This window comes from Carcharhinus amblyrhynchos, chromosome 1 (assembly GCF_965287045.1).
Source record: "Carcharhinus amblyrhynchos chromosome 1, sCarAmb.v2.hapA, whole genome shotgun sequence".
In the NCBI taxonomy this organism is placed as follows: Eukaryota; Metazoa; Chordata; class Chondrichthyes; order Carcharhiniformes; family Carcharhinidae; genus Carcharhinus; species Carcharhinus amblyrhynchos.
Genome location: NC_137324.1, coordinates 126,654,971 through 126,679,423, shown reverse-complemented (window position 1 = coordinate 126,679,423; position 24,453 = coordinate 126,654,971). Strand labels below are relative to the sequence as shown.

Here is a 24,453-nt window from a genome sequence, read left to right as displayed (position 1 = left end):
AAAGGATGATCAAGTCCAGAGTTGGAGACAAGAGGAGCTGAATCAGGGGCTGCCAGTCTGGTTGCCTTCAGTTCTTCACAGATGAGATTTGACCTGCTACTCCTTTACAGCTGTTTCCACTTCTCCTTTCAGATTTCCAGCAGCTGTTGCTTTTGCATTTTGTTCACATGAACAAATGGCTGGTTGACGGAGGAACTAAGGGTCATCTGGTGTCTGGGGTGTTACAGCCCAACAGCAGTCAACACCTGGAGAAGAGGGTACAAATTGGCCCAAAAAAACCCCCCCCTTGAACCATGATTGTGATTGACACCTGAATAACTTGCTCTGTGGTTACAGCCATAGCGATTAAATAATAATTTCATATTTGCTTTAAGTAGTTAAACCAGTTTTCTTCCACGTCACCTGGTAATTCAACAGATGATGTCCGATTCCCTGCCAACGTTGCAGTATCACACTCAGCAACTCCTCCCAGTTATTTCCTCAGGTACTTTTTTTCATATATCTGTGCTATTGTCACACAGATGACTTTGGACCAGGAAGGAGTAAGACTTCCGACTCACCTTTTGGATACCTTTACACACAGTCAGCAAAGATTAGCTGCAACGAAGTTACAACGGAGGACTGAAGGAGCTGCCAGAAACCACATAGGTGTAGTTTACAACATGACCTGGTCTCTGGGATTTAGGTACAGTAAGTATTTCACTCACTTTTTGTCATTTCTTGGATTGTTTACAGGCTGAGAAAAGTTTTCTTCCTCTTTTCCTCTTTGAGTCATTTTTTTTTAAATCGAGAAGGTAGGCTGCTGTTTCGAGGAAAGGATTCCTGGGAGTGTAATCAGGAACCAGCAGCGTTTTGTTTCATTAATAAAACAGCATTAGTTTCTCAGGTAGCCTCAGTTGTTACTGGCAGTGTGTAGCTTAGCCAAACAGCTGAACAGGTCACAATGTGCAATGTCAGCAAGCAATACAATCAGGAACAACTTTGTCTGCACACATGACCTGTCAGCAGGGGTCACTGAATGTAGGTCAGGGTGAGAACACTGGCCGGTTATCTCCTTCATTACTGAGGGGTGTAGAAGAGATAAATAGGTTGTTTACATCCCCCTCCTCCTACTTAACAAATTCAGCACAGGCTTTGGTTCTTTTGCGTTTGTTAAGTATAGAGGTCTCCTAGTATCTGAAACTTTCAGTATTTCAACATTTTCACAATGTTAGTTGGGTTTACTGTTTAATCTCCACAACTGGCAACATGGGATAAATTCACAGAGCCTGCACTCCCAGTGGGTTACTGTGCTTCAAAGAGCATGCGAGATTGATGCAGGGCTACAACATGGTTGTATTGATTTCCTGAACTACACTCCTGTTGGGAATGTGGGATCATTGAATTTACTGTACTTCTATTTATAGCTGTGCTTTAAATTGGATGCTCCTGGAAAATTGCTGGAAGTAGCAAAGGAAAATGCTTGCATTTTATATGTTGCCTTTTATATTTTCAGGACGTCCCAAAGTGCTTTACAAAGCAATGAAATATTTTCAAAGCGTACTCACTATTGTAAGAGTCAACCTGTGCACAGCAAGGGTCCCACAAACAAAAATGAGATAAACAACAGGATGATTTATTTTGATAGCGATGTCTGAGAAAGTTTTGGAGGAATACTGGGGAGAACTCCTTTGCCGTTCTTTAAATTGTGCTTTGGAATTTTACACCTCCATCTAAAAATCAGGTGGGATCTCTGCTTAACATCTTTGAAAAGATAGCATATCTGACAGTGCAGCACTCCCTCAGTATTGGCACAGGTTGTCAGCCTAATACAAATTAAAGTCATGTTTTCTTTACAGCGATGCTGTATAATGCCAAAAATTGGGTTGAAAGGCTGAAGGAAGTTCAGTGGTCTTGCACAAGTGGTCAGGGACTATGAATGAATCTTCAGATGACATATTCTTACAGTGCTCAATTCACCATTCCTATCACTCATCCACTAACAATTTCTATCAACCAATACTCACATTTCACCTTTGTAGGTTTACCTTAGTTTCACACACTTGCACAAGCCTGAAGTGGAGGTTCATGTGTGGAGCATTAAAACTCTCAGGAAGTAGTTGGGTCAAATGACCTGCTCCTGCACTAATTATCTCCCAGTTACTTTAAGGGCAGGAGCTAGTCTCTGTAGAACTGCTGGCCATGGGTATAAAATGCTGAGCTCTAAGTAAGTTAGCAGTGCCAAACCCAGGACAAGCTGCATGTTCTGCAAAAGCAGGCTTTATTCTCATCCTTATTCTGACATTAGTGCTCTGCACCAATTAGTTTGCTTACCTACAGCTAATGGCAGGACAGCAGGAGTTACAGATGAATCTCCTAGACACTGCCTATCATGGGGGCATTACAAATAGTGTGTTCAATTTCTTTAAACACTATGGGTGGTATTTTACCAATTTTTTTCTTAAGTGCTGACCGGACTTGAAACTCGGGAGAGTTTCAGATCTTTTTTTGGGCATTTTTAGGCCTCCCATATGCACTCCACCTGCAAAATTCTGAGCAAGCCTGTTGCTCATTGCCAAAGCCTGTGGGTGGGGCTTAATGCACCCAAAAACCCGCAGAGGAAGGTAGTGCGCATGGGCAGGCCTCTGCTGCACATGTGCATTAGCAGTAGCAGGGGTGGGACAGACAAAGAGAGAACTGCCAGGCCCCTGCTAACGCAGGCAGCCTGAGGCACTCCCCCATCCCTTGAAATTGTGGGGGCCCGCGGTCCAATATACAACTCCCGCTGACACCCCTGCTGCTCAGTGGGCATTGCCAGGGTGGCACTGCCAGTCTGGCACTTCCCAAGGGACACCCCCCTTGCCCTCAGCTCCCTAGGGGAGCATCCCTGGTGAGGCCAAATCGACTGCTCCCCGTACATGGGGAGCATGTCTATTCCTCGCCGGCAAGAACCTTTCCCAGCGAGCTGAGAAAGGCAGGCGAGCCCAGGTGATTGAGTTCTGGGGTCCCTAATAACATGTAAACGCTTCTTTAAATAAATTTCAATAAATTAACCTGCCTCTTGTCCATTTCCAACGAGAAGCTGACCGTGCCGGAAACCCAGTGTTCATAAAATGGCACCAGTAATGAAAACCAGCGCCAATTACACTAATCGCTTTATGCCCGATCTTACAGCCGCATCATGCCTGAAAACGGGTGCGACATGATGGTAAAATCACCCCCTCTGGCTGTGATTCTCCAGGACCCCTAACCCCTGGTGGGAATCGTGATGGCCCAGTGAATCGAGCATCAGAGCTATATGGGGATTGTGCCGGGCATCAAATCTGTTGCAATTCTCCCGTCTTGGACTCCAAGGAGAATGGGGAAGTGTCCATGTGCCCCACTGTTGCTGCCAGACTGCAGAGAGAGGGTCCCCCAAGGGAAACTTGGGGAAAGGGGTTGACCTCAGGACTATCCCATGGGATAATGATCTTGTGGCTGACCTGTCCCTTCAAGCCCTAGGAAGGCTGGATATCACTCTTAACATGGTGGTCTTAAACAGTTTTCAGTTGAAATTTTTCATTTCTAAGCATTGTACTTAGAAAAGAAGGAGAGAATCCTCCAAGCTAGTGAGCAGCTAATCCAACCTGTCAATCTAAGGCAGAATGTTTATAAACATTGTGGTTAGGAACATGAGATGCATTCAATAGTGAAGGGAAAGGGAAAGAGAAACAAACAAAGCTCCTGGCAAGTGGGTCATTTATTCAACCTGTCAATCAAAGGTTGGTTAAACATAGTGGAGCATGAAATGGAACAAACACAAATCTCGTCGAGGCTTTTGAGCTTTCCAGGAAGGCTCAGAGACCTAGGGGAAAAAAAAGGCAATGTTAAAGGAATGATGCTGAGTGAGTAGGTCTGGTGGCATGAGGAGATCCATGAGGCTTACTGGATTGTGTCTACAATGAACTATCTGATCTGCTGTGCAGCTATCAATCAGAGCAGATCAAAATGACCATGCTGCACCTGCTCATTCAGACTACAAAAGGGAATCACCTACTGAAACTGACATCTCCTGTCAGTCTGAGGACTTCAAAGGGATCTTCTGAGAGAGCAATGGCAATCCTTTCTGCAGAATGGAATACTGCAGTGATTTTAAACACTTCCAGGTGTCCAAGAGGTATGGATATTAAAGAGACCAGGCCACTTCAAAGGTTTCATAGCACATAGACATGAGTGAAGATTTTGAAGTGAAAAGTGCTTGAGATCCCCATACTGAGAGTGGTCTCCACTTTTCCCAGGACTAGAAGGGACAATCCAGCTGCTAGACACTGGTCTGAGCTGACACAACCCACAGGTCCCTTGGAGCACCATCACTCTTCAGCCTGGCAGTGGCAGAGGAGCATATAAGCACAACACCCCTTGCCTTCCCTTGGGGTCCAAGGTGCCAGGTTGAGGTGGCACTGCCAGAGCATCAGTGCCAGGACACTGCCCAGGGGTGGACCTGAGAGGGGAGGGCCTGAGTGGACCTGATCTCAAAGTGTCTCTCTTGTGGAGGGGGGAATGAAGATTGCTGTGGGGACAGTGGGGGGGTGTCAGTCATCCTCATGCCTACGTAGTATTATGTGGGGGGTGGGGGGAAGTGACACATCCTTTTATTGGTGGTGGGAGGATGCCCCTATGTTGGGGATTGAGGCCTTGTCACTGGGAGGGTTGCCATTTCTGTGGTGGGGTGGGTGGGAGAGGGGCCTGTCTCTTAACGCTGAGGTCAGGGTGCCCTTTAAAAATGGTGCCCCAACCTCCATGAAGGGCAAGCTGGACGGAGTGGTTTTGCTATGAGTAATTTAAAATACTAGAAGTGGGTGAATCCCACCCGACAGGTGCTGCCAACGCCAATGGGAAACATTCCGATTTTTCCACTGCTCCCAGCACCTTGGTTTTTTTTTCAGTGAATTGTGGTCTTTGAATAATTAGTCATGAAATACTGTAGCTTGGAAAACAAGTTATTTTACTGGATGGTTAGAATAGACAGGCTACTTGATGAAACTGTCTGGAATGCAACCAACCCATTTGGCATTGCTTTGGGATTTCTGGCCAAAGTGATCTCAGTTCAGGTAACAGTATCACAAAACCCAAACTCTTTAGGAAAGGGAATCGGCATAGTCTAGCCAGGAGGGAAACATGGAGAGCACGGCGTGTTTTTCCACCAGGCTTCCTTTGGCCTGGCTGTTGAATTCTGAAATGGTGACAATTAAGGAGACTTCCAATATGGTATCATGTATGAGACAGAGCTGGTGGCAGGCTTCCCCAGATATCTCATTGCTTCTTACCCAATATGTTGCCAACAGTAATTAGGTATACATAAGCCTACAATGCTGCATTCTGACAGCAACCTACTTTGGAGAGATCAGTTACCATTAGGTACACAGTGAACTGATGGTCTAGCAACCAACACTTCACATGTCTTTCTCTGGATATGGAGATCTCTCTCCATCCTATTGGAAAAACTGTGTTCCTTTAGCTTTTACAAGGAATATAGATATAAGGGTTTGGGCAAGAAATGTAGGGAGAATCTGAGAAAGAACATTTTCAATAAAGCCGGTGGCAATAACTTGGAACTCACCATCCATAAGACTGGTGGAAGCAGTGATGGTCAGTAATTTCAAAAGGAAATTGGATAGGTAACAAAGGGATTGGACTGCAGGGATATGTGGGGGAATGAGAGTGACTGATTTGCTCTACTAAGAGACAGCATGAACTTGATGGGCCAAATAACCTCTTTCAACACTGTAAATGACTTCTGATTCCAATGCAAAAATGTGCAATCTAGCTCCTGTTCTAGCAAGCAAAGGAAATCCTCACTTTTCTGGTTTTAAATGAATAATATAAAAACACATTTGCATCAGGGAACAATGGCATAACAGAAGCTTCCAACTGGGGACTGTTGAGAAAGCCACTCCTTTTATCCACAAGTTAAGAAGTACTAGTGTGTACACTGATCAATGTCCACAGGCAGCATTACATCTCAACTGGGTCCCAGGAATAAAGTCAGTCCCATCTGTTACTCAAAGTTTGCACTGAGTAATATGAGAATGCAAACCTACCCACTGAGGGCCATGGTGTCGCATAGCAACAGGAAGAATTGTTACAAAGTCAACTCAGTGATGGCATGTGATGAACTCTTTACAACCTGAAAAGTAATGCATTGATTTTGGCCTGCCTGGATCACATTCTTTTCAAAATACCCAAATATGTAGAGTCATTTTGCATTAAAGAGAAATGGAGGGAGAATGGGAATAATTAAACATTCCAGGACCATGTTGAGTTAGCTGATCTCAATTGATCTGGATATTGAGCTAGGTTAATTGATCTCAGGACTCCTAATTTGGAGAAGAGGAAATAATCAGGCAAGGCCCCTGCCACTGATCACTGTATGGTACTTCATGCTAGAAAGTGCTGCATTTGGATCAAGTTTGGCTGTAACACATTTTATTAGCTGTAAATTCAAAACTCCCTGTTGGTTGCCTAGCTCCAACCTATTTCTTCAACATTCTCCAGATTTACATTCCCTTCTATGTCCTCTGATCTTCAATCTCTAGTCTTTTGTGCAACCCCACTCATAATGCTCTGCTTCACTGTCAGAGCAACCGTCTTGGGCCTGGTCCCTGAATTTGCCTCTCTCAGCCATTCCATCTCACCACTTCAAACATTTCCTGAAAACTTATCTCTTTGACCAAGTCTTTGATTATCTTGCATCCAACACATGGACTGGGCATCAGAATTTGCACTTTGTAGCTCTGACATCACTGGACAGTTTATTACAACAAAGAAATACAAGCTGTATTTTATGGAGGCCATTCACTCTCCTCCCTCATCCCGCCTATTTAACATATGGCAGGATGACGTTGGGTTGGCAATCCAACATGATCCCACCAATCCCCAATAATACAAAAGGCAAGCGGGTCCTGAAATTGTCTTCACAATTTCTGTCTGTCTTCACAAAAAGATCAATTAACAAGTTATTCAACTTATTAAAAGCTCAGTAAGTAGTCTCAGAACACCAGGTTAAAGTCCAACAGGTCTATTTGGTAGCACAAGCTTTCAAAGTGTTGCCCCTTCATTAGGTGATGAACTCACCTGATGAAGGGGCAACACTCCGAAAGCTCGTGCTACTAAATAAACCTATTGGCTGTTGTGGGACTACTTACTGTGCCTACTCCAGTCCAATGCCAGCAACTCCACATCATATTAAAAAGCTGATAGACTATAATTCTTTTTGATCCAGTCCATTTTTTAGAAGATATGGGAAAAATTTTGGGAGTTAGTTACATTAGGTATGTATTTTCTTCCAATATATTAGTTACATCAGATAGTGCAGAACTAGGGGTCATAGTTTGAGGATAAGCGGTAAATCTTTTAGGACTGTGGTGAGGAGAAATTTCTTCACTAGAAGGTGGTGAATGTATGGAGTTCACTACCACAGGAAGTAGTTGAGGTCAAAACGTCTGATTTCAAGAAGAAATTAGATATAGCTTTTGGGGCTAAAGTGATCAAGGGAACATGCGGAGAAGGAGGCATCAGGATATTGAATTCGATGATCAGCCATGGTCAAAATGAATAGTGGAGCAAGCTCAAAGGGCCAAATGGCCTACTCCTACTTTGTGTTTCTATGTTTCTATGGCACGGTTAGCACTGCTGCCTTACAGCTGCGGGAACCCAGAGTTACTGTTTGTTTGTGTGGAGTTGGCATATTCTCTCTGTGTGTCTACATGGGTTTCCTCAGATGCTCTGATTTTCTCCCAAAGATGTGCAAGATAGGTGGATTGGCCATACGGAATTGCCCGTAAGTGGCCCAAGATCTGTGGGTTAGATGGATTAGCCATGGTAATGTATGGGGTCATGGTGCAGGCTCGATGAGCCAAATGGCCTCTTCTACACTGTAGGGATTCTATGATTCTATGTGGGGGTGTCACAGGGATGCATGAAAAGACCATTAACGAGTGCATATTGCAGCAGAGTCGGCTGCTGAAGGTGACAGCTTGTGACTATTAGTGTACTTTTCTTAATGGCTGACAGAACAATTAAGGAGAAAGTGAGAGAGCAGCATACGTTTAAATTGGAGACCAGGACTGACTTCTAATTCCTTACCTAGCTTGTCTCCCACCCGCCAAGTTTCCTCGGACTCTCACGGACCACATTAACTGGCTAACGTTCCATTTGATTGGTCGGCCAATGTGACGCGTGCAATAGGGAGCGGGAGGGAGCAGGCCCATGTATTTCCCATACTGCCTCCTTTTACCCCAGTCTATCAGACTTCTGACAAAATATGACACAGCTCTAACTTCAGTCCCAGAGGAGTAATGACTACAAGCAGAAAAACAAGTTTGTTCACTGAAACAATTAGCTTTTCACATCTTCAAGCCTTTGTATGTAAAAGTCTGTTCACATGTTTTCTACCAAGTCGCTGGTGCTATATTTCAATAACTTGTATTTCCTAATACTGTGCATTTTTTACAAATCCCTTCTAGACTCTTGAGGCCAATTGCTACATGGAGCTGCCTTTCACCAACCTTGAAGTGGCTTTCATCTTGTTGGCTTTTGTGATTTTCTCTTTATTTACTTTAATGTCAATCTACAATAACCCAGAATTGGAAACTACAGGTACGTCTGTTTCAATATATAAGATTTCACCAGCAATAGGTGCGATACCATTCTGAAAAGAAGTTTTTTTCTGAACTTGAATATTTATGTTATTTACTATTTAATGATGGACCATATCCAAGATAAGTTGTCTTCTCACAATTTAAAAGTAAGAAATTTGCTTTAAAATGCTGTATAATTCCTCTGGTGAGTTCATGTGCTAATATGGAACAGGAAGTTCTCAGCTATCTACCTCATTAGCTAATCCTCTCAGAGGTTGTAATACAGTACAACAATTGGTCCCCAAGAGAGTGGGGAAAATCAGTCAGGATTCCTGTTCCATATTTGTTATCAAATTCACTCTATTGGAAATGTCTGGGGATCTGTGCCAGATGAGGTCAGGTCTGGGCTCAGTTCTGTTCTCCCAGTAGCTAAATAACCTTACGGCTGATTTTTCTGATCCACTGTGCCATTTTGCAACTAGTGAGTGTACTTCAGGTGTCACCTCCTTGAAATGACAAACCCCACTGTTTTGAACCCAGTTCATTGTCAGACTTGCTGTTTGGTAGGTCCTTGCATGTAGGAAAGAAAGCAATCGAATATGAATGGAAAATTGGTCCTCATCTAAAGGGGACTGGAATACAAAGGGTAGGAAGTTATTTGTATAGTGTCTTGGTTAGACTCCATCTGCTGCAACAGAACATAGAACATAGAACATTGCAGCGCAGAACAGGCCCTTCGGCCCACGATGTTGCGCCGACCAGTTAAAAAGCAATGACCCTCTAACCTAAACCAAACCCTTTCCATCCATAAACCTATCCACGGATCTCTTAAACGCCCCCAAACTAGGCGCATTTACAACTGCAGCAGGCAGGGCATTTCAATCCCTCACCACCCTCTGGGTAAAGAACCTACCCCTGACATCCATCCTATAACTACCACCCCTTAATTTAAAGCTATGCCCCCTCGTGCTAGCTTTCTCCATCCGAGGAAAAAGGCTATCACTGTCCACCCTAACTAAACCTGTAATCATCTTATATGTTTCAATAAGGTCCCCTCTTAGCCGCCTTCTTTCTAACAAAAACAACCTCAAATCCCTCAGTCTCTTCTCATAGGACCTCCCCTCCATACCAGGCAACATCCTGGTAAACCTCCTCTGCACCCTCTCCAATGCCTCCACATCCTTCCTATAATGTGGGGACCAGAACTGCACACAATACTCCAAGTGTGGCCGCACCAGAGTCTTGTACAGTTGCAACATGACGCTGCGGCTCCTAAATTCAATCCCCCTACCAATAAACGCCAAGACACCATATGCCTTCCTAACAACCCTATCTACTTGATTCCCAACTTTCAGGGATCTATGTACACATACACCTAGATCCCTCTGTTCATCCACACTATTCTGAGTCCTACCGTTAGCCCTATACTCTACACAATACATAAAGATTTACTCACCACGTCCCAGGAAGGATACACTGGCTTTGGAAAATATACATGTCACAAACCATGCTGATGTTACGTGTGAGGGTGTCCCAACTTGAAACATCAATTCATGTCTCGTATTTTTGGAATATTGTAAGGAGTCACATAAAACCCAGTGAGGAAGCATTCCAGATATTGTATAACAATTATTAAAAAAAATTTATTAACTTAAAAGAAAAGGAAAATGCAGACGTGAAGGACTACAATACCCTAAGACACTCAAGTTTATAAATAATAAAATGCATACACAGTTCTATGTATGTTTAAGGAGAAATTACACCAAGGTAAATGGTTTCTTCTTGAAGAATTTAACATTTCTATAGCAGTTATCTAAGTAATCTGTTTCTACTCCTTGTTCCAAAAAAAATCTACAATCTCTGAACTCACTAAGACTTTCCTTTCGCAAATAAAATTCAAATTAAATAAATGCGTAAGTCAGATCCAACTTATAGTTACCACACAATACAGGGGTGATGATCAAATCTGGGAAACATCTTTTCCGGGTCCAGCGAAGGTAGTAACACTGCCTTCACAAAGGTTTTCTTACAATGCCTTGGCTATATTAGGTGCCCGCTATAGCATCTCTGAGAAATAAAAGATGCTTCAGGACCCATTGGCAGTGGAATGGATCCTAGCCTCCAAGCTTTGAGTTATGGACTGCCACTGGCTATGAGGTGTGTACTGTGTCTGCTTCTGAGGAAGGCAACAGTTATGCTGATTCCCTTTTGGTTATTTCATACTCGAGAGTCAGCTGTTTACATATCTCAAATTATTTTCTTCTGTGGAGCTTAGCATTCCTATAGCCCTAAATCACTCAACCATTTAGGTAAATGGTTTCTTCTTAGAGAACTTAACATTTCTATAACAGTCGTCTAAGTATTCTATTTCTGCTCCTACAGCAATTCACACCTGATTATCTTTAGACATGCTCATGTCTTTGGAATGTCCTGATCACTTTTGGAAACTTGCCTGACCCTAGAAGTGCTGGCTATTATTGTTGCTAGGAAGATTTCTACCTTTCAGGCCTTTTAAAATTCTTGTTGCTATTGCTGCTAGGCAAATCCTTTACTATACTGTACAAATTTACTGGAATGATACAGGGGCTTGGGGATTACATTTTGAAGCCAGCTTGCATTAAGTTGCATAGGGCATAGAAGATGATCTGATAGAGTTGCCTAAAATGTCAAAATTTATTAGGATTGATGCAGAGAAGCAATTTTCATGAATCCTGGTTCCCCCCATGCTGACACTATAGTTAAGAAAGCACACAAACGCCTCTACTTTCTCAGAAGACTAAGGAAATCTGGCATGTCAGTCACGACTCTCACCAACTTTTACAGATGCACCATAGAAAGCATTCTTTCTGGTTGTATCATAGCTTGGTATGGCTCCTGCTCTGCCTAAGACCACAAGAAACGACAAAAGGTTGTGAATGTAGCCCAATCCATCATGCAAACCAGCCTCCCATCCATTGACTCTGTCTACACTTCCCGTTATCTCAGCAAAGCAGCCAGCATAATTAAAGGCCCCACGCACCCTAGACATTCTTTCTTCCACCTTCTTCCGTCAGGAAAAAGTTACAAAAGTCTGAGGCCATGTACCAACTGACTCAATAACGGCTTCTTCCCTGCTGCTGTCAGACTTTTGAATGGATTTACCTCGCATTAAGTTAATCTTTCCCTAGTTATGACTGTAACACTACATTCTCCACTCTCTCATTTCCTTCTCTGTGAACAGTATGCTTTGAGTGTATAGCACAGAAGAAACAATAGTTTTCACTGCATGCTAACATATGTGACAATAATAAATCAAATCAAATTAAATCAAGAACACGGGAACATAATCTTAAAATTAGAGTTCATCCATTCAGGAGTGAAATTGGGAAGTACTTTTGCATATAAAGGGCAGTGGAAGTCTTGAATTCTCTCCTCCTCTTCTCAACCTCTTTGCAACCAGAAAGAAGATATAGGGAGCTGCTAAAATCACCCCAAAGATATCTCTGTATACTATAAAAAGTATGAATGAATGAAGACATAAACCCTGACTGAGAAAGAGATCACAGTATGCCTGAGGTGTATGTCAAATAATGAAAGTCATGATCAATGTGGCCTGAACTCATTTCAGTCACCTTAGGGAATCTGAGAGGAATTTTTAGCTCATTTTCCCTAATTGGCACTGAGCTTCAATTTAGTGTTTCTCCCCATAAAAGCTGTGGGAGCTTGGAAATTGGAGCTTTAAGAATGAATCAGCTAGAATTTTATTAGGGAAATAGATTTGAGGTGTGGATCAGTCACCTCATGTGGTCTGAAATCTACTATTTTTCCAAATACTTGCATTTCAGACCGTTTGCTGAAAAACAGGCCAGAAGATTACTGGGGAAGCTAAAAGAAAGATGTTGCTTCTTATATTTTTTTCTCCTTAGTTTTCTGTCTGACTCCATCTAAGGGAGTCCTTCAGCAATGCTTTAGGTACCCCTCAAAATGTGTATTTTCCCGGTAATCCCCAGGAAAGCCGGGGTAGGAGAGTGGGGATCAGTCTCCAGCTTCATTACCATTCCTGTTCTTTACCTGTGCCTGCTGTAGGCTCACACTTGATGAATAGCCATGTGACAACGTCTAGCAGAAATGCCTGTTAGCTTACTCCAGCAAGAAGTCAACTTATACAGCAGTCACGATTCATTCATCTTGTGCCGTTCCACCATGTCAGTAGTTTACTAGCCATCATGGCAAGTATGGTGGCATGTTGGTAACACAGACTATCCACTCAACACCTCCCCTTCGCAGCTCCACTGCGTGTGGCCAGCACTCATGCAATGAGAACCATGCTGCAATGAGGATCACTATTGAGCAGGCCAGCGAGATGCTGAACCCACTGTTCTGGTCCCTGGATTGCTCAGGGTCTCTCCATTACTCACCAAAGTGGATCTTCTGATTCATGGTGGTTTGCTGCCTCTTCAGAAACCTGATGATTACGAAGCTGCAGCCCCTGCTGCTAAAGGTTTTAAAATTTATTTATTAGTGTCACAAGTAGGCTTACATTAACACTGTAATAAAGTTACTTTGAAAATCCCCTAGTCGCCACACTCTAGTGCCTGTTTGGGTACACTGAAGGAGAATTTAGCATGGCCAATACACCTAACCAGCACATCTTTCAGACTGTGGGAAGAAACTGGAGCACCCGGAGGAAATCCATGCAGACATGCAACTCCACACAGACAGTTACCCAAGCTAGGAATCAAACCTGAGTCCCTGTGCTGTGAGGCAGCAGTGCTAACCACTGTGCCATCCCAGTGGTAGAGAAGGAGGAGGAATAACAGTGGAGGCATTCAATATATCCACATTCTAAATGGACTGTTCATGAATTCATCATAAACTCCAGTTCCCCTGAAAGCAATTGCAGATCCCCCTCATTCATCAATTCCCCACTTTACTGTCCCTCGGTGACAGGCCATCTCAGATTCTTATTCATGTAATTTGAGCAAGAGTGGCAAGGTCAGTATTTGTAGCCCATCCCCAGTAGAGCTCGAGAAGGTGTTGGGGGAAATAAAAACCACAATTGGTCTCAGCAGCCATGAGGCCATCAGTATGAATCTGAATGGCAACAAGCTGGGCTTGTGTGGCACCAAGCATCGAACTGAATAATCTGCCAAAACTCACTTCCTGGGTTCACACATCAATATTCACCACACAAGCCATGTGCTAGAAGGCACTGCTGCCTCAGCTAACACAGCAGGGACCAGAGATCAAACCTGTAAGGAATCAATATCTTTAGATGAAGAACAGTAGAAAGTACATCAATTTTCAAATGAAGGAGGAAGAAATGCTGTGTGGAATAACTCTGTATTTAATCAGGCATTCCCTTTTAGCACCTCAGCTTCTGGGACAGCTGCTAACCTGAATAATAAAGAGATCCAGATTTTGAAACTGTTCCCAGTAAGAAAATCAATAGAGTTGTTATATGAACATAAGAACATAAGAAATAGGAGCAGGAGTAGGCCATCTAGCCCTTCGAGCCTGCCCCGCCATTCAATAAGATCATGGCTGGTCTGTCATGGCTCAGTTCCACATTCCCCTGGACATAACTTCATCTGTCACTTTCAAGATCAGATTGCAGCACTATGATGTTACAGCACCCCTAAAACTCAAACAATTAAAAATTTAAGCATGGGATTGATCTAATGATGAGGTCAAGCACCTTTGGTTTTGTGTGTGTCCTCCTTTGGAGCAAAAAATGCCAATCTTATCCAGTTACTCCATTACTTTCCAACATATGAGATCCTTCATGTAAAAATTGAGTTTTAAGTGATTGCATTCTTTGTACTAGATTATAAAATGTCCTTATTACCCAACTGTGCTGCTTTAAAATCAACTCTGATGATCATTTAATGGATGCTCATAGAAAGAAGGACAAAGGTCACTTATCCCTGCAAATTGAAATAATAAAAAACAGATATATCCTCGAATTGCTTGTATAAAGGTCACTATTGCTCTTTGAAGTATCTTTCTTTGAGTTCTAACTTCCACATTAAAAATTTTGCTAAGATCTTGTTATATCCAATGTAGGAATGCTATTCCTGAATAATTATTTTAGCCTGTTCTGATTCTGCTGGAACATTGGGCTAGATATCTTGTGCATTCAGAGGAAGTGATGCTGATGATAATCAATGATTGTTTCACTGAAGGGTGACTTACCAAATATTGACATAGCTTTCTAAAATGCATTGCATTGGCAAACAAGCTATTCAATGATTGTCTTTTAGGGACCGTGGTAACCGGACAGCAGGGCAAACCTATGTTGCTTCATACTGCAAGTTGTAGATTATGCCATACTTAGATACTGGACTGTGTGTTAATGGATCCTGTAAACTGACACCAAATCCTGTAATATTTGGCACGGTCCTTCACTTTCCATGTCTTTTAGTTAGCATATAAATGCAGCCACCCATTATGTTACCACATTGACAAATAAAAGTATAAGGGGTAAAGGAACATCCAGATAAAATTAGCATAGATCACACCATATAAGTCAAATTTTGGAGCCTTGAAGTATTCTTCTAAAAATCAGAGTCAATTTCTATGCTGAGCGTAAACTGTGAAGCATCAGTGTTGGTGAAGGTGGCCACTGTTCTAAAATGTGAACAATATTATAAATTGATCATTCAAATTAAATCAATGTGATAATTCTATTGAATGAATTAAATCTACAAGATAACTTAAATCATAATCAAAATGTTTTTAAAACTGTTATGAATTGTGCTCGGCATTTCTGATGCAAAAAGTCTATCAGATATATTTTGAGTCACTTTGGTGATGACATCATCATAAGGAACCCACTCTGGGTGAGATTTTGGTGCTTTCAGTTTCAGAATCATCCCTTCACGACAAATCATCTTCCTCTCCATTCATTGAATTGGATACTTCACATCAGAATGATTTAATGATAATTTGTGTGTTAATATCTCAGGATTTGATGATGAAATTACACGAAGCCTCCTGCGGGCAGCACGAATATATTCACCTTTGTTTCTTCATCAATCATCTACCTATTTCATTTGACACACACCTGATCCTAAATTGGCTGACTGAGGCACACATCCAAGGCACTTGATGAAGGTTAAATGTTTTTTCAGTGTCACCATCTTAATTTTTCCCTCAACTAATGTAATCAAAGGCCTAAAGGTACATGATCAGCCATGATCTATTTGAAGGCAGAGCAGGCTGAATGGCCCAAATTACTAATTTGCCGGCCGTGAGACTTTGTGTATGTTATCTGTCTACCTGCACAGTGATTGCACTTTTGAAGTCATTTCTTATTTGTGAAGCAATTTCAGTTGTCCTTTGGATGTGACAAGGTATCTACAAAAATGCAGTTTCCTTTATTTCTTAATCCTCTTATTATTGACTGGGCTATTTGAATAAATTTGCTGTTTTTCTAAATTGAATAATAAGGTCTGTCACTTGGAAATTTGGCCATTGCACTATGGATTCATTGTTGATTGGTTTATTGCAAAAGACGCATTTATCACTAATATCCCTAATAGTCCAGCCTCGAGCACTGTTCCAAATTGAGCAATAAGAAGTTGCAAGATTCAAAAGGTCAGTTTGGTCTATGACCATCTAACCAGACTCAAGGTTCAATAGCAGAACATTTATATCTCTCAATTGATATTGATAACCTCTTATCATAATTAGTTTCAATATCTTGTCCATACATTCATTGCCTACTGTGTGAAATAATTATATCTGATCTGCCCATTTATGTTCTCTTTTCTGCACTTCACCCAATGTGCTTTCTTGTCATTGTCATGGTGAAAATTTCTTAAGTTTCATCTTATTCTTAACCTTAAGAATCCTGAGAGCATCAATAATATCCTCTCTCTGTCTTAGAATAAATACACTCAAATTTGTAGCATCTCTCTGTACCTGAGAGTGATACAGTAAGAAGTCTCACAACACCAGGTTAAACTTCTTACTGTGTTTACCCAAGTCCAACGAAAGCATCTCCACATCCTGATGCCTAATGACAGAAAGCCTGCCTAGTGCTATACCATTTCCAGTGTCATTGTGTCCTTCCTGTAACGTAGCATCTAAAATAGTACATAGTGTTCAAAATGTGGACAAACCAATAATGCCCTGTACAAACTCAGCATCACAACCTGTGATTTGTGTTCTCAATTCAAGCTTCTATTTGCATCATTTATCACTACGTGAGCAGCTCCAATGATTTCTAAATGATTTTCCTAATCGTCTATTAACCACTAAACTTATAAATGCAATGTTTATTTTCTTTCTCTGGTCTTGTCACTTTTCATGAAATTACTTTGATTTTCATTTGCTATTTCTCAATTGAACATACTTAGTCCATCGAGAGCCTACTTCACTCCACCAACTCCTGATTGTTTAGCTGCCAAATCTTGATGTTATCAGTAATTTTTTACAGTTCTCGAATCATAGAATCCCTACCGTGCAGAAGGAGGCAACAATCCCACCCAAGCCCTATCCGTGTAACCCCACTGTCTTGAAAACAATTCAAAACTGTTGATGCACAATGTAAATAGCAATAGTCCCACAACTGTTCCATGGGACAACAGACAACTTGCTTCCTGCCACTCCAATGTATGACCACCCTTTGATGCAACTCTTTGCCAGTCTACTTTAATAATTGTCCAGCTATTCTATGCTCTACTTTGTAAATTAATCTCCAACATGGCATTATATTAAAGCCTTTCTGAATTACAACAAATAATTGGAGCCAATCGTGATTTGCAGGAGCAGAAAACACACCAGTTTTTAAAAATGGTCTATCTTCATATAGGCCAATCTCAATGGGAAATATATCTATTGGTTAGAAGTTGTATATGATTGTAGAGGGAGCAGCAACATTTCTGAAACTGGGTTTTGAAGCTTGCCAAGTACGTATATGTTTAGCAGGACAGCAGTAAAGCACCTGATTGAAATTTGTCACATTTCTTTCTTTAGAAGATGAAGAAACTAAAGAAAAAGATCGCCAGCAAAGCAAGAAGGAAAATAACATGCAAAAGGTGAAAGCAAAGCTATCTGATTCCATTGAACCCTAAACAGTTGACTAAGGACCAGTCACCTCTTGTCAGGCATCAAGAATATTCTCTGCATATATTTCAGTACAAACACAGCTAAACCAAATGAAGAAGCAATGATAAGAATGTCCTGATATCATGATTGCTGGCTGTGTGGAAGTCAGGCAATAAAAAAAAAACTGTGTAAATGTTTTATAAATGGTACACACTGTACATACAGTATTTATGTGATCACATAACCATAAACTGAAAGCATCCTGATTCACTGTGGAATACACCAGCAGAAATGAGAAGCACATTACATCAGATAGGAAACGTATGTTATTTTCAAGCTGAGCAAATGAGCCAATTTGGAGGAACTACCTTTTCAAAATCTTCAACAGGATTGGATCCAACAATGCTCAGTCTAGGTCAATCTTAAATCCATCATCATTGTCTGCAATCCAAGTTTCCAATGTGTTATATATGTGCCTGTACTGACATCCTAGAGTTAGACTTTCTGGCAAACACCAAGAGAAACAGGATTCCTGCAAACAATAGTGGTAATTCAACCATCCCACCTTCATTTTACTGAAATAGTCTGGTTTCTAAAGACTGCTGGATATCAATCTAAACTGACACAAAAAACGTCCTCCTCATTGGGTAGAATTTTCCCTCATTCTCCAGATGATCAATTCACCATCATGGAGAGAGCCGATGAGTTATTTTCTATTCACTGGCTCCTTGGACCAATTTGTAGTTGACAACTGGTGAGTTTGGAAAATTAGGAGCATACAATGATGATCACTGAAGAACCTGAGGACTGCAAAGGGCACATTTTAGAAAATGTTTAATCACAGCATAACCTTTCAAAATCAGGGTATGCTCCCTAACTCTACCAAATAGGCTGCAAGGCTGAAGGCAGAGTCAGCATCTAACTCTATAATAGAAATTCTAGGTACACAAATATGTATTTCTATATTGATCTAGAAACTATAAGTGCCTTTCATGTATGTGAAGTAAATCGACAGCAACTTCTGAAGTACAGCAGACACAAAGACAGAAATCTGGAAGTTACTCTATTCCTCCACAGGCTTCAATATGACAGTATCTTGTTGAGAGACTCTGTATTGGAAGCAATGTAAAGGTGTGGAAGTTTGTTACTTACCCACAAGTGAATTTTTAACAACATGATACTTTGTACTTACTGCCAAATAATCTCTCTTGCTCTTTCAGAATTTGCTCAGTATTGCAGATTTACAATTTTTTTTCACTTTTTGTGTATTTTTTAATCTCTCTTTCTTAATCCCATCTGTCTTTCCCAATCTTTACTTCACTTTTTATACATAGTTTAAATCTAATTCAACTTTCTGGTTTATAATTCCTGGATTAGACCCTGCTGTATGTCTGAATGAGGATTCTTTAATGTTATTGGTTGAGGACTGTTGCTTTTGCTTCCCTTATTCGTAAATGCCTGAGATTCTCTTGAACGGTGCTGCAGTGGATCAGATGCCTAATGATAGCAAGTGCCTGCCGTTGAAGACACTGTGGGCAGATATTAGTGCAGTGAGTGGCGAGCATTCTTCCTTTTCACAAAAGCTTGGCCACGACTAAAAATCCCATTTCGAGCTTACACTTCTTGTTCATTAACTTTATTTGCAGTGGTGTCATATTTGCCATGTTTCACTGTCAACGAGTACCATAGCTAATTGCTATGTCAACATTTCCACTTCATTTTCGCCATATTAACTGCTTGTTATGCTGCATTCTCAGACTCTGATGATGACAGTGGAGCATGTTTCTGAAGCTTGTCTCCCCAGTAGATTTGTAAAGTATTAAAAAGCCCTATGTTCACAAACTGATCATGGACAATTTACAAGTCTACTGCTAAACATCTCACACATTTCCGATCCACAGCTCTTTCTTTTATCACAATTTTAGTCACACATTTGTTTCAATATTTGCAATTACAAATTGTCACATCAATATTCCTCATTCAATTTTACTAGTCAACTGTTGGAGTGTAGTTAAAGGTTCTGGCCAGTAAGTGGTACCATGGGGCACATTTCTGACATATCTTAGTCTCTTGTCTAGAAGTTTGTTGTCAACAATATATTGATAAATATACGATAGACAATTCATTAATATTTATGTATTTTTACAATTGGATTTTTAAGTATTAAAAAAAGGGAAGAGTCTTGTGTTGCCAAGAACATGAAGATGATTAGGTGATCTGTTTTGTTTTCTATTTTTACACTGTGAAAATATAATTTCTGTACTAAAATCAAAAAAACTGAGATGTTAGAGATTTTTAATTATTTTCTAAATGTGTCATAATCTGAAGTATACTGTATTGCCTATGTTATAGTCATGTCTATGTAGGTGGGCAGGATTTTTCAGTCCCAGTTCTGGTGTGGGCAATACGGTGGCACAGTGGTTAGCACTGCTGCCTCACAGCACCAGGAACCCAGATTCGATTCCCGGCTTGGGTCACTGTCTGTGCTGAATCTGCACGTTCTCCCCATGTCTATGTGAGTTTCCTCCCACAGTTGGAAGATGTGCGGATTAGGTGCATTGGCCATGCTAAATTGCCCCTTAGTGTCCCGGGATATGTAGGTTAGAGGGATTAGTGGGGTAAATAATGGGGTTATGGGGATGGGGTCTAGGTGGGCTTGTTGTCAATGCAGATTCGATGGACCAAGTGGCCTCTTTCTGCGCTGTTGGATTCCTAAGATTCTATATATCCAAACAGGCACCAGGGTGGAGCAACTAGGGAATTTTCATGGTAACTTCATTGCAGTGTTAATGTAGCTATTCGTGACACTAATAGGTAACTTTAAACTGTTGAAGTTTTTCAATTCACCTATGATAATTCTTGCAGCAGGCAGCACCAGAAAATGCTGAAACATTGTGGTTTTCTGATACACATTAAATAGGACCTCCCGTCTGCCTCCATGTAAGCTTAATATATTTGTTACTCTGAAGGGCTTTCAACACTCAAGGACAGAGATGTAAATACAGATATTGGATAGTCTATTAATTATGCAACTCAGTAAGTGATACTTACTTTCTGATGAAGGTGTAAGGACCTGCCAGTGACACAGGTGATGCATTATAGACATGGTGTGCACTGAGTTGACCATGTATATTTTGGTGTTTATGTAAAGGGGATTGTGTACATAGGGAGGTTAGGTATATTTAAGATCAGATATATTGAGTATGTTTGATATGTTAAGAAGATTTGAGTAATTGTGCACTGGAATGTTTGTATACATTATATTGAGGCTAGTTATGTAAAGGAAGTCTGAGCCCAATTGGTATCACTCCAATTATGATATGATTAAAGTGAAGCCAACAAGAACAGATATTCAATAAAATCCACAGTCAGTGAATGCTGATACAGGCAGATATAAGTCTATTTGCAATATTCTCTGTTATTGGGTATAAGAAGACCAAATCAAACATGAGTATTATTTTTACAACAGCTTTAAGGAGTGCACAATTACATGTTGTATCACATATCTGTCAGCATGCTTGCTGTGTATTTAAGTGTTGGGGGATGACATTGCTGAAAATCTATAATAAAAGCAGTAAATACTGGAGTTGCGCAGTGGGTTCACAGAACTCTAAAAGATATAATTTTGAGATGAGAAAAACTTTACACGCTCACTCTCAGAACCCTGAAGAGTATTGATAGCCAAAGGGATCTGGGTGTACAGGTACACGGTCACTGAAAGTGGCAATGCAGGCAAAGAAGTTGTCAAGATGGCATATGGCAAGCTTGCCTTCATCGGCCGGGGCATTGAGTTTAAAAATTGGCAAGGTTGTAGCTTTATAGAACCTTAGTTAGGCCGCACTTGGAATATAGTGTTCAATTCTGGTCGCCACACTACCAGAAGGATGTGGAGGCTTTGGAGAGCATACAGAAAAGATTTACCAGGATGTTGCCTGATATGGAGGGCATTAGCTATGAGGAGAGATTGGAGAAACTTGGTTTGTCCTCACTAGAGTGATGGAGGTTGAGGGGAGACCTGATAAAAGTCTACAAGATTATGAGAGGCATGGACAGAGTGGATAGTCAGAAGCTTTTTCCCAGGGTGGAAGAGTCAATTACTAAGGGGCACAGGTTTAAGGTGCAAGGGGCAAGGTTTAAAGGAGATATGAGACAGATTTTTTACACAGAGATCGGTGGGTGCCTGGAACTCGTTGCCGGGGGATGTACTGGAAGCGGATATGGGAGTGACTTTTAAAGGGTACCTTGACAAGTACATGAATAGGATGGGAATAGAGGCATATAATCCCCAGAAGGGTAGGGGGTTTTAGTTAAGTCAGGCAGCATGGTCGGTGCAGGCTTGAAGGGCCAAAGGGCCTAAGGGCCTGTTCCTGTGCTGTAATTTTCTTTGTCCTTTGCTCTTTGTCCTTTTTTTTTCCTGACAAGCTTCCTATGTATATCTGATATAATTGGTTTTTATTTCTGTAGTTGTACTTGGGTTTGGCACTGATGTTGAAAGGAAGTAAAATGGTCCATTTTGCTCGTAGAACATGAACAGAAATGATAAAGTGAGATGGATGGACTCGTTCCTAATTTATATCACTCTCTGTAAGGGTTTGAAAATTATGTTATGAGGCATTTTACATGAGCACTTAACATGTTTGTCAGAAGTTCCTTCATCTGTTATATTAGTGAAGGCATTGAATTATTTCAAGTAAGGCGTGACTTAGTGGAAAGGAGAATTTAGAATAGGTTAATTTTTTGAACTTCAGAATCTTTTGTTCATATGTAAGCCTGGCAAATTTCTGAGCCAATGCTTTCTTTTCATTTTCCACACCTTGAATCCCTATCCATAATGAATGTGGTAAAAATTGTTTACCTTGGTTGACTTGTATTGTGTGCATCACGAGTGTCACACAATACTGATCATGTTAATTGTTATTTTCGGTTTCTATGTTTTTGGCATATTCTGTTTGCTAATCAAACCTTCGTGGAACCACCATACAGATCAAATATTCCTGGAGAGCACAAAGAAAGGACAGAAAATTAGAAAGAAGAACATGCACTTTGATGCAAAGGCTCAGAAGTTCCACAGGTTTCTTCTGCCTTCACTTACACTGGAGGAATCACGAAGAAAGCAGGGAAGGCTTGTTTATGTCAAGTCTCCCCTGTTTCTGGAGTTCTTCTCATGATGAAACTTCTACTCATCCCTTAAGAAGCAAATGCTGAGCTGGGGGCAATGCCAGATCTTGCACTTCTTGTGAAGAAGCTGTTTGCTTTTGCTGCTGAATCTGTCAGGATCCAATGTTTCAATGTCAGCAGATTCACCGAGAGAGAAAAGTCATATCAGCCTTGAAATATGTGTATCTTCATCTTGATGAATTTAGCCTGGGCCTGATGAGGGGGCTGAACTCCTGAAGAGAATCATTTAACAAAACAAATGCTTCCAGTATCTACCTCTACCACAAAGCTATATATAAATAACTGACTGTGTTATAAATAGATAAATTGTAAATATTTGAAGTGTTAATTTTTTAAGTGTTTATAACACTGAGGCATTTTGTTGTTTCCATGCGAGACTTACACTTTTGTGTTTATCCAATTCAGTAAATAATCCACAAAGGTAAAGAAACCTCAAATGGCTCTAAATCCATTCAATCTGAAATGAATTTCTTTGCGATGACTTAACAGATCTCAGGCGTAATTGTGGTTGCTGCAGTTAACCTTAACTGAGAATAAAAAAGACTCCTGATGTTCCCCAGTGACCACTACTGGGAAGTATATACATATATGGGTGAAAACCGTACTGGCGTTGGGTGAGATCTCCTCATATTCAAGTACCTTGCTGGCAATCGCTGGTTCTCACATTTTGTATGAGGTGCTGGAATATAGCAAGGGACTGGCGTACCAGACTCAATAAGAATTTGCCCATGTGTAAAATGTGTGAATGATATTTCAGAAGCCTGATCACCGCACCATCCTATTATATCTAGCTGTTGTAGCACAAGAGGAAATGATTCTCCAATCCCATGCTGCCAGTAGAAAATCTGTAATTGTAGGACGATCTGGTTAAAGATTGGACTGCAATCCTCTGAGTTAAATCCCACTGTGGGTATGCCGGCGTTGGACTGGCGTAAACACAGTAAAAAGTCTGACAACACCAGGTTTTAGTCCAACCTATTTATTTGATAATATACTCACAAGCTTTCGAGGGGACTGCCTCTTCATCAGGTGAATGGAGAGTTCTGGCCTCAGACAGAGCATATAAAGCACAGACAGTTTAGAGATTACTGATTAAAATGCGAATCCTTACACCTAACCTGCTGTTCAAGACCTGAAGTGGCTGATAATGTGAGTGGAAGGAGCAATAGGTTGGACTAAAACCTGGTGGTGTCAGACTTTTTACTGTGTTAAATCCCACTGACAGGGAACCTCCTTAGAATGTGAGATTGCTTGATCTTCACAAAATTGCTGAGAAATCCTGATATAGGAAAATGGAAGATTAAAATCTTCAATAATGCAGAATCTGACTACATTAAGAGTGTTAGAATGATATAGCCTGTTCATAATCAATACACATTGTCATGATGTTGGATGCTATTTTATATTGCCGATTCTCTACCAGGATGTTTTGTCTGTGTTTTAAGCGTATCATAAGTTTGAGTGCAACTGGTTTGCATTAAATACAATTTTGTCACTTTCATTAATAATTTGGACACACTGAGGGTAATTTTACCTTTAGGTAATATATAAAACTAATCCTATTGATTCAACAGATTGTTAAATGTCTCTCTTAATTTTAATTTTTGATAACTTCAATGGAAGTAATGAATTCCGCAAGATTTTA

At 40.9% G+C, this 24,453-nt stretch overlaps 1 protein-coding gene across 2 annotated transcripts in view; it reads left to right on the top strand.

Moving 5' to 3' along the window:
• Positions 1-541: 541 nt before the first annotated feature.
• Positions 542-24,453, top strand: part of LOC145344886 (small integral membrane protein 31-like) — a 40,573-nt gene continuing 16,661 nt past the window's right edge. Inside the window, exons 1-3 of one of the 2 annotated variants that reach the window (XM_080192174.1) lie at positions 542-685; positions 8,484-8,616; positions 17,559-17,620. In XM_080192174.1, the coding sequence (XP_080048300.1) occupies positions 8,505-8,616; positions 17,559-17,620 (174 nt within the window). In that variant the 5' untranslated portion in view covers positions 542-685; positions 8,484-8,504. Of the gene's footprint in view, positions 691-8,483; positions 8,617-17,558; positions 17,621-24,453 lie in introns of both variants that reach the window. The other variant, XM_080192165.1, reaches the window with a different exon arrangement.